This window comes from Marmota monax, unplaced genomic scaffold, assembly GCF_021218885.2.
Source record: "Marmota monax isolate L192 unplaced genomic scaffold, Marmota_monax_Labrador192_F-V1.1 WCK01_AAM20220418_F8-fsc00128, whole genome shotgun sequence".
Taxonomy (NCBI): domain Eukaryota; kingdom Metazoa; phylum Chordata; class Mammalia; order Rodentia; family Sciuridae; genus Marmota; species Marmota monax.
Genome location: NW_026693452.1, coordinates 737,698 through 748,813, shown reverse-complemented (window position 1 = coordinate 748,813; position 11,116 = coordinate 737,698). Strand labels below are relative to the sequence as shown.

The window sequence follows — 11,116 nt, the reverse complement described above, 5'->3', positions numbered from 1 at the left end:
CTCCTCCCCCATGCACACAAACAACTGTACAAAAGCTACAATTAGTTGGATCAAGATGTGCATAATAATCCAAATTGAATTTGGCTAAATAGCACTTTTCCTGTTGAACTTATATGACAAAGGGTTTTTGTGAGCAAGTACTATTTTTACACACTGATTATTTGTTTTCCATAGGAAACGTCTCACACTTTTCAAGTCACACTAGCTTCTTTTTTTTTTCTTCCTCCAATAGTAAGAACTAGGAAGCGTCTTTATAATTTGATTTGAATTGTGAGTCCTGGGTTGATAATTCACTGAGGGATTACTTAAATAAATTTGTTTATTTAAATAAATGACTAGAAATAAACTTGAATAGGCATTTGAATTTTTATGGACACTTTATTAGGATATTAAGATATTAACAATACATGTTAAGCACAAATATTCCATTTTCTTGAAATGCACATGATGTTATGGACAGTATGAACACATTATTTTTTTAAGTTGTATAATTAGCAATTATAAGTTGATTCAGAGAGTGAAATCACTATGAGTTAAGCTCCTACTTATATAAATGGTTTACAGTCTTTTGTATATAGTGACATTACTTCATTTTAAAGTTCTATTTCCTAAGTCAATGTTGAATGCTTGGTGTGTATATATTATTATCAAGCAGTTATTCTCATTGTCTTCTCATTCATGCAGATATTTTACTAAATATATATCTACCGGTATCATGGCTATATATATTTCAGAAGTGGTTAGGACAGAGGAGAATGCTGGAAAGTTTGACTTCTTCAAATCTTAATTCAAAACAGGAGGTTTTCATCTATGTCTTCTGTAAAAACAAAAACAAAACAAATATACTTTTAGAAAGGTACCAGAGTAGTAGCATAAACTAGTATGTTAGAGCTGGGAGATTAGACAGACCATCTAATAAGGCAGCACGGTGGTGGTTCTGAACCCTGGTAGGGCATCAACATCATCCATGAAATTTAAACAATATAAATTCTTTGATCTCATTCCTGGCCTCTGGAATCAGAATTCTCTAGGGGTGGACTGATGGCAGGTGGACCGATGGCAGGTGGACATATAGACAACTCTGCAGATAGTTCTCAATCACTGATAGAGGAAGGGTAGGTTAAGAGGAGGCCCAGCCAAGAAGTGTCAAATATAATAATCTATAAGGGCAGCTAAATTTTAATAGGAAGAGGCAGAAGTATAGTACCAGTTCAATCAAACTTCAATTGAATAATGTGAAGAACTTATTACCATACCACTAGGAGAAGACATAAGATATCATGGATATATAAGATATAAGATATAAAAGATACACCAGCCTGGCTTACCTGCCTGCACTTGGGTGTGTTTTGTCAATAATTGTTAAACAGATATTTACAGCAGATTAATTTGAACCACACTAAACTATGACCCTATCTGGGGCACCAGGTAATTTTCCTTTCCAATGTAAGTTTTTAGCCCAGAGAGTTGAAAGAATATAAACTTTAACATATTTTCTTTTGAGTACTGACTTTATTATTAAAATGGAGATACTAACTTTATTACCTGTAAATTTATATTTGCACATGCACACATAGTACTCTGTACTTTTTTGGTTGTTCAGATGAGAGATATCTTTTCTTTCTTCCCTTTTCTTCCCCTCCTTCTCTTTCTTTCTGTGTACTAGGTATTGAATCCAGAGCCCCTACATGCTAAGCAAGTTTCTACCACTGAGCTATATACTCCCAGTCCTTTTTGTTTTGATATAGGGTCTCTCACTAAGTTGTTCAGGCTGCACTTGAATCTGCCTCAGTTTACCAAGTAGCTGCAATTATAGATATGTACCATTGCACCCTATGAGAGATGTCCTTTCTATTGATCTTAAGGCCAGTCCCTCTACCTGTGCTCAAGATCTCTTCTGATCTGAGGCTTCTCCTAATTTCCTGTTTTCCCTCCTTATATTCAAAACCTTTCCCCCACCTTTCTATTTATTAGCTCCTTCCCCTTGGCATTTAAATATCGTTTATAGGGGCTGGGGATGTGGTTCAAGCGGTAGTGCGCTCGCCTGGCATGCGTGCGGCCCGGGTTCGATCCTCAGCACCACATATAAAGATGTTGTGTCCGCTGAGAACTAAAAAAAAATAAATATTAAAAAAATTCTCTCTCTCTGTCTTAAAAAAATATCGTTTATATATTCAGCCTCTTGAGTATTGCCTGGCTCTATAGAGACCACCAGTAAAGTGATTAAATAAGAAAGAACGAATGGACTGCTCAAGCCTCTTTTATTCTAAAAAATGCTTCCCTCAACTCTATGTCCTCTTCTAGCTCTTTCCTGCCTCCAAACATTCACTCTTTATTCTATCTCATTTTTCATTCTTTCTCAACATATAGAATCTGGTTTCCAACTCTACCATTTCACCAAAACTGCTCTTACCACGTGTTATGGTTTTGATATGGAGTATCTCTCAAAGACTCATGAGTTGAGAGCATGGTCCCCAGGGCAGAAATACTCAGAGGTGGGCCTTTTGGGTAATGATTGGATCATGAGGGCTCCTAAATTCATCAGTAGATTAATCTATCCATAGATTTATTGGGAGGTGATGGGGCCTAGGGGTAAGATGTAGGTCAGTGGGGGAGTACCCTGAGGGTATATCTTGTCCCCAGGCCCCTCTATGCCTTCTTCTCCTCTGCTTCTTGACCACCATGAGGTGAGCAGCTCTGATCTGCCAGGTGCTCCTACCACACACCTACAATAGTGGGACCAAATTGACTATGGACTGAAACTTGTGAAACCATGAGCTAACTTATAGAGCTCACTTCTGTAAGTTGTTTTTCCAGGTATTTTGTCACAGTGGTGAAAAAGAACACACTCAGATCACCAGTATATCCTATTTCTAGGTTCCATGAACATTCTTAATCTTTATCCTCCTTGACATTTCAGCAGCACTTGGCACAGTCTCTTCCTCCTCTTCAAGACTCTTTTTTTTTTTTTTTAGAGAGAGAGAGAATTTTTAATATTTATTTTTTAGTTTTCGGTGGACACAACATCTTTGTTTGTATGTGGTGCTGAGGATCGAACCCGGGCCGCACGCATGCCAGGTGAGCACGCTACCGCTTGAGCCGCATCCTCAGCCCTGGACACCCTCTTAACATGGCACTCCTCTCATGGTCTTCCTTCATTTCAGAAGAGACTTTTCATTCTCCCTGGTGAATTCCTTCCTCCTCCAATATCCATCATCTAGTGGTGGTGGTCTTTAGCATTCAACTCTGGATCCATTTTCATGTAACTTTATGCATTTTCCTTGAGAGAATTAATTCCCTTCCCTGATATCAATTATTCTCTGCGTGCTCATAATCCCCAAATATATATTTCTGATCTAAAAATCTGTCTTGAAATGCAGACAAATATTTAACTGACAGTGGCACATGGAGTAATTCAAAATTCATTGTCATTTGAAATGAAATTTGTCATTGCCCCCAAATCTGCTTCTGCCCCTGAGTTTTCTCTCTCAGTAGACAGTGGCTCTAGTCATCCTGCCTGACCCAACCAAGCCGGCTCCTATGGCATTATCTCTCTCTTGTTCTTAGTCTCTCAACTGTCTGTTCCCTGCTCCTACATATTTCCTGTCCAATCTTGTCTTCTTATTCTACATGTTGTATATCTTGAGTATGTTTATATTTAAAAATATTTCTTGAATATGGTACTTCTCTGTTTCCCCATGGTCACTCCTCTAGTTCAAGTTGCCACAAGTCTTACCTGGATTTATCACAACATGCTCTCAACTATTCTCTAGCCTTTCCACAATATAACAGAGAAATCTTTCTTAAATACAAACTCTGAAAATCACTCCTTGCTTAGTGATACCCCCGGTGCTCTTAAAATAATGTTTTTAAATGACTTAGTAGGATCTTCATGATCTGACTTGTTTACCCTATTAGTTTCATTTGGAGAGTTTTTCTAAACATTAACATGCATAGTTGCATAGATGAAGACTCCTCCACCAGTTATTTGAACCCCATGTTTACAGGTTAAAAAAAATGAGACTGGGGACAAATGGCATGCCCTATTGAACAAAGCTGGTTAATGACAGAACTGAAATATTTGAACACATTTAGCTAGTTCAGATCACAGGCAGTTAAAATTCAGGAATACACTAGCTAAAATCTATCTTCTCCCATGGCTTTCCAAGACCTGAGGGAAGGAAGGGTATACTTACAAAGAGATTTTTTTTTCCCCTTTTCCTAGCTGTATCCCAAAGCAATAACTTGTTTACTCATTCTGACTGAATATTTAATATTTGTTTTATTAGTTTAATATGTGATAATTCTTTCTCTTTTTCAAAATAACATAATGACAGCCAAACCACACTACACAAACAAGATCATTAGTGGCTTTGCAAGTCACTGGACTTTAAGCACTTCCTGCTCTCCCAGGCAACCCCACAGCACGGAGCCTGGGTGAGCTCACATTCTGAAGAGCCGCCAGAAGCTTGGCAAAAGAACAGTGAAATACAACTGGTTTCCTTAAATAAACAGCATCTGTTCAAATTTGCCTTTTTATCAGAGCTTTAAAATCACACGTCCTATAAAAGGGCACACCTAAATATATCTTATCCCAGTTAAGTTCTCCCCTCTTGATACTGGTGGGGAGATGCAGCTGTACTTGGGTATGTTTTGTTTTTTTAGTAGAGGAGTTATAAAAGACTGTTTAATCCATTTTTAGAAGTATATTTGAATTTTTGTAAGTACTCATAGAATAAATGTTAGGAAGGAAACTGACATTATCTGTGTGGGTATGAGTCTTATTAACATTAATTTCACATAAGTACTAACAGGGTCCAGTCTTCAGGATAACTGCCATTAATTCCCTACCTCATGTCATTTTCTCCCATGTGATAGCAGGGTTGCCCAGTGTGAACAACAGAACATGTCACAAGTAATGGTATGGGCTTTAGTCTTGGGCTCATATTCTTTTTGTTCACTCACTTTGGGGGCAATCATATCCCATGCTGTCAGTAATACCGTGGAGAGGCCCACATGGTGAGGCAGTCAAATCTGCAGATTGCCAAATGAGTGAGCTTAGAAGTAGAGCTGTCAGTTCTATTCAAGTCATCAGATGACACACTACTGACAGCTTGATTTCATCCCTAGAGAAACTAAGTCAGAACATCCAGGTAAGCTACTCCCAGATTCCTGACCCTTGAAAACTGTGAGAGATTTTACATGGCTAAGTTTGGGGTAATTTGTTATTTAGCATGGATAGCTAATACACAGAACTAAGTGCTTGCATGAATAGACATTTTTCATTATGATTGTGTTACTTTCACAGAATAATATTAAAGGAGAAAAGAACTAATCTTTCTGCCAATCTGTTAATCAATAAACAAATCCTCATGCTCCGAGTTCTTTTCAATGTCAAGCATTTATACATCAGCATGAAGAATATTTTTTAAGCAATGGTTTACCTCTTTTTGGGAAATTCTGACTTTTGATGAACTTGCTTTTCTTTACTGCTTGATTGCATATTCATCCTACATCTGTGTAATAATCATATGCCTAAAGTCTCTGCTTTAGAGTTTTTGTGTTTAATGTTGATTTACATTTTGTGAGCAGTTTCAATGCTATTTTTTGGATATGCTTCATAACTTGATTATTGAAAACATGCTTACTCATAAAAGTCAACTCTAACTTTGGAAAATAAAAGGAAGTAGATTAAGACATAACCCTGTATAACAAATGTCTTAATTTAAATTCTTCCATTGCAAGAGTAAAGAAAGAACCACCTGATTCCCCCTGCTTCCTAGCCCACCGATCACTGAAGATGCAGGCATGAGCTAGTTTTGGATTAAAGCAATACTATCTGGTTACAATTTGTGATATAAGATCCAATCTTTAATTAATAGTGAATTCTAACATGTCTACTGACATACCCCCTTGTCAGAAGCAGCCTTGCTGTGCAGCTATAAGTTTTAAAGGTTTGCCCTATAGTTAGGTTAAGCAATGAGATTAAAATAAGGTATAAAGCCCTCTGAGATTGGCATGGCTCTCTGGATTCACATAGTTTCTTAGGCTTATCCAGTTGCTGAGAATGCAGCGCATATTCACCCTCGTTCTGAAAAGTAGTGAGAAATGACCTTGCAATGACAGCTTGTGCATGAGGCAGTCCTGTCTGGGATATGTCACCTCATGGGCCTTTAGGTTTCTATTAGAACCTACAGCAGGACTTCTCTGTTAGGCCTTCAGGGTTTATTTAGGGAAGGGGTCAACATCCTCCTTTGGCTGATGATGAATTTACCTTCTTTAATTCCAAAGCAGTGGCCCCACTCCTTCAAGGTGATGTGCTTATCCTTGTTGGGGTCACACTCCTCAAAGAAGCGGGTTATGCAGTGCTCCATGGGCACCAGAGATGCTCGTAGAGGAGCAAGCTCGGAATGTGTCAAGACTCTGCAGGGAAATAAATGGCAGCCTATTAATTGAGTAACTTGTATATAAAGATTTAAATCTTAGGATCACAGGGGATAGTTTTCTTCCACAAGTTAGCTGCATGTGCCAAATAAATAGTACACAAATAAAATGCTGAAAGTGAGGGCTGGGATTGTGGCTTAGAGGGAGAGCCCTTGCCTAGCATATGTAAGGCACTGAGTTCGATTCTCAGCACCACATAAAAAATAAAGGTCCATTGACAACTAAAAATATTAAAAAAAAAAAAAAAACCCTGAAAGTGAAATAAACAATATGTGGGTGAGGTGGAGAGTTTTGGGAATGTCAATAACCAAGGTTTCTCTCCACTGGAAACTGTCCTCCATCCACCCTAAATCTAGAGTTTACCTAGAGTCACACTTATACAACCTGGTTCCAACCCACTGGTCATACTTTATTATTCCAGATGTAGGCATTTGATCTAGTTGGTCAGATTATCTATAGAATTTAGAATCAAGAATGAAAAAGTTGGAGGAGTTTCTGTGGGAAGGTGGATCTTAGCATGTAAACTTGAGAGCTGTATGTAGCCATATTCTGTTATTTTCAAAACAATTTTGTGTTTAGACTCCTAACCACCATTATTTGGCATTTCATCATTCTAACATGAAGTGGAGATTTTCATAATTCTATTTCACTTTCCCTTTTGCATAGATACTTGTATATCAGAGAGTGACCTGGTAATGGAAAGGTAGAATTTTTACCTGTCTGTAGGATGTTGGTCAAGTTCATTAAACTGCCAATGCACAGGATAAACATACATGTGGTAGTTTTTCTTAAAGTCCCTTAAGAGAAGATCAATGGGATGGTCCCCAGCCAAAAGTCTCTTTTCATCCAGGTAAATTTTCTGGACCTGGAATTAAAAAGTTGAGAAGATTGTCAGAGCATCAGTCAACAGTAATGGAATTGACACTTGTTCAGCTTTGCTTGAAGAGTAACAATAATAATGTGACAGAGGAAAATACACTCAGGCATCATGTGCATCAAATTAAATGCCTTCTAGTCAATACTCTAGCCTTCCTTACATCTAGATAGAAAACAGCCAATGTAAGAAATTTGGGGTTTTCAAAAGAAAGTCTTTTTTGATCTTTTAACTAGTAATGTTCTTTACATTCCTTAAAACTATGAGAAGGTTTTAATGAAAAGAACTGAACTGACTTGAGCAAAATTTTTGATTACTTAGTGAAAAATCCTGTTCTTTCTGCAATTGGTATATTCAATTCTTCATTCCCTATTCCTGCTCAGTCTGCTTATCTCTGATCTGTTGCTCCTGGCTACCTCCATTGAAATTCCCATTTTCATACCTTATACTTGAAAGTCTATCTGTGACAATGTACTAAAGGGAAGGACAGAAATTATCCATGAGCAATGCACATAAGACTCAACTTGTGATGTTACCTATTATTTCACTAAGCAATTGGAAGCAAACAGAACTTCCACCTCTTCCCATGCCCACATCTACTGGCTTCCCTCGATGTTACCAGTGATGAACTTCCTGTGTTCCTATTCAGAGCCTCACCCTTCTCATCTGCCTGAAACAACTACTCAAGAACACCCTCTAGAAGTTGGGTACATTTCTCTGGTCTTCATTAAATTTTACTTCATTGCTAGGTTATTTGTAGAAACTTACAAGTATCCTCTATCATCTCTAACTGGTAGAAAGGACTTCTTGAATTCACTTTCCCCTCCTGTTACCACTTAACTTCTCTTTAACCCTCAAGAGTATTGTGTATACTTGTTGCTTTTACATCCTTCCTCTTATTCTCTCTTGAACTCTGTCAATTTAGTCTTCCCTTGCCTGGATCCACCTTACAGCTAGTGTCAAGGTCAACAATGACTACCACATGCTAAATCAGAGACACAGTTAATGCACACCCTCCTTCTTTGATCTTTCTTCATAACAAGTTTTAAAGAACCTGACATATCTTATACATATGTTTGCTGATTTGATCATATTTGCATAGGTTTATATTTACATATATATGTTCATAAACTAACTCTCTCTCTCTCTCTCTCTCTCTCTCTCGCTATCTTGCAGGTGGGAGATTTGTTCTGTTCATTGCTGTATCTCCAGTAGTTACATCAATTCCTGAAATGTAGGTTATTCTCAATAACTATATGGTGAATGAATTTTTTCCTGGAAATATCTGGAATTAATATTCTTCACTTTTTAATCTTAATATATTGTTATGTTTTAGATCTTTGGCATCCCCCAAAAACTCATGTGTGAAACAATGCAAGAAGGTTTAGAGGTGAAATGATTGGGTAATGAGAGCCTTAACTTAATTAGTGCATTAATTCCCTGATAGGGATTAACTGGGTGGTAACTATATGCAGATAAGGTGTGGCTGGAGGAAGTGGGTCATTGGTGGTATGCCTTTGGGGTTTTTATATTGTTCCTGGAGAGTGCAGCTCTCTCTCTCTTTCTTGGCTTCCTGTGTCCATGTCCTGAGCTACTTTCCTCTGTCATACCATTATTCCATGACGTGCTGCTTCACCTTGGGCCCAGAGTAATGGAATTGGATATTTATGGACTGTGACCTCTGAAACTGTGAGCCCCAAATAAACTTTCTTTCTCTAAAATTGTTCTTATCAGGTCTTTTGGCCATAGCAGTGAAAAAGCTAACTTAAACACATATCATTGACATTGTGAATAATAGATTTTCCTTATATATCTATATCAGATCTATGAGGGCAAACAAAAGTTCAGATTTAAATACATTTGGGTCTATTCTAATTTGGATCTGCAATATCACCCAAAGCCCATATGTTAAAGATTGGTTAGCCCATGGCACTATTGGGAGGTGGTGGAAGTTTAAAAGGTTGGCAATCTTCTTGTCATATGGGAGAATATTGGGATCCTGGCCCTTCCTCTTTCTTTGTTTCCTAGCCCAACATGAGATAGGCAGCTTGCTCTACCACATGTTCTATGCCATGATGTGCAGTCTCACACAGAACTAAAAAACAATGGGACCAATTAATCATGGACTGGAATCTCTGAAATGGCAAGGCAAAATAAATCTTTGCTTTTAAAGTTGCATTATCTCAGATATTTGTTATAGTACAGAAAGCTGACTAACACATACAAATACTAAATATGTTAACTTTGCCCCACCATTGCTGGCTCTAGGTATGAATTAAAGAGCCCTTATTCAAAGGACATTGCTCTTTCAGTAGGAATAGGGCAATTTGACAGTGTCTGAAATCCTGTGGCATGAATGGTGACGACTACAAGAATGTTAATCCCTGTGGGGTAATCAGATGCAGGGAGGCAGAATGGGCTTCTGCAGCTGTGCAGAGGTAGGTAGCCGTCACATCTTTTTTTCCTCAGGCCCTCTAGACAGACCCTTAGGTAGAAGACCTGTGAATAACTTACTTTACTTCTCTGTTTCTCATTTAGATATCCAGCATGTTTAGGGTTAGGTTCATAAAGCTGCATGAGGATATTCTTGAGCCAGTCTCTCATCCGTAGAGGAAACTGAGCCACTTCAAAGTCTGTACAAGCAGGAATAGCTGTTTTAAGCAGAAAATACATGACCATTAGTTCTGCCTCTGGAGTCTTCATAACAGGAAGCTTAATAACTTCTGGGGACCCAGAGAGCATCCACACTGCCCCTTCATACTTCAGAGGTCCTTAATCATGGTGGCACCACAGATTTGCCTGGTGTGTTTTAAAAAACATATCAAATACCAGACTCCATTTGAAGAAATTCTAATTTGATTGGTCTGGGGTAGAAACTGGACATCAGGAGTTTTAAAAGCTACAAAAGTAATCTTGATGGGCAGCTAGAGCTAAGAATCTGTGCTGTAGAACCAGAGAGCTGGAATTTAGAAAAGGAGGAGACAGGAGCTATTTACTAGAGGTTGAGAGGAAAAAGGAGGGCTTAGCTTACACTATCATTACAAAGAATGCTAATTCTCAATGGCTTAAAGAGACAAAGGCTTATTTCTCCATTCTGCTACAATTCCAATACAAGTTGGCAGCAGGGTTCTGCTGCTGTCTCCCTGGGGCTTATCTTTTGCTGCTACCATCTCAACACAAGACCTCCGGGTTTGTGGTGGCAAAGGGAGCAAAAGTGGAGAACCACACCAGCTCTGAAGTGCTTCTGCCCAGAACGTACATGGGTGATTGTGCTTTATTCCAGTGAACAAAGCAAGTCATATGACTACATCTAACATCAAGGAGTCTGGCAAGTTTAATCCTCTTGGGTGTCTGCAAGGAGGCAAGAACCAGAACATGGGTGAGCACTGCCAATGTGGAGAATCATTTATCAGCAAGGGGAGGCAAACACAAATGAGAGTATCCTGGGGAAGGAAGACAACTTAAAAAAACAAACAAACAAACAAAAACTTCTGGAAGAATATGTTGTCATAAAACCTTTCGGTAAAGGCTTAACTTAAATTGGGAAGAGGGCAAATAGTTTGGCAAAATTCCATTTCTCATCGCTATTATTAAGTAGATAACATTATTATAGTGGTTCTGAGGCCTGGCTGCATGTTAGAATTGTCTAGGTTACTTGAAAAACAAATGAAAAAGCAAAGCCAGGGTTCCAGCCCAGTTCAATTAAGTCAGAATCGCCTGTGGTTAAGGCCTGTGAATCCTTATTTTTTCTGTCTCTACAATTGATTTAAATTTTCAGCTTAAGTTCATAACTACATT

The 11,116-nt window shown here is 38.3% G+C and overlaps 1 protein-coding gene across 3 annotated transcripts in view; it reads right to left on the bottom strand.

Annotated features, from left to right (window-relative positions):
- Positions 1 to 358: 358 nt before the first annotated feature.
- Positions 359 to 11,116, bottom strand: part of Sparcl1 (SPARC like 1) — a 38,809-nt gene continuing 28,051 nt past the window's right edge. For all 3 annotated transcript variants that reach the window (XM_046457575.2, XM_046457573.2, XM_046457576.2), the window contains 4 exons: positions 9,833 to 9,969; positions 7,161 to 7,309; positions 6,275 to 6,423; positions 359 to 817 (listed from right to left, as the gene is read on the bottom strand). In XM_046457575.2, coding sequence (XP_046313531.1) covers positions 789 to 817; positions 6,275 to 6,423; positions 7,161 to 7,309; positions 9,833 to 9,969 — 464 coding nt within the window. In that variant the 3' untranslated portion in view covers positions 359 to 788. The remainder of the gene's footprint in view (positions 818 to 6,274; positions 6,424 to 7,160; positions 7,310 to 9,832; positions 9,970 to 11,116) is intronic.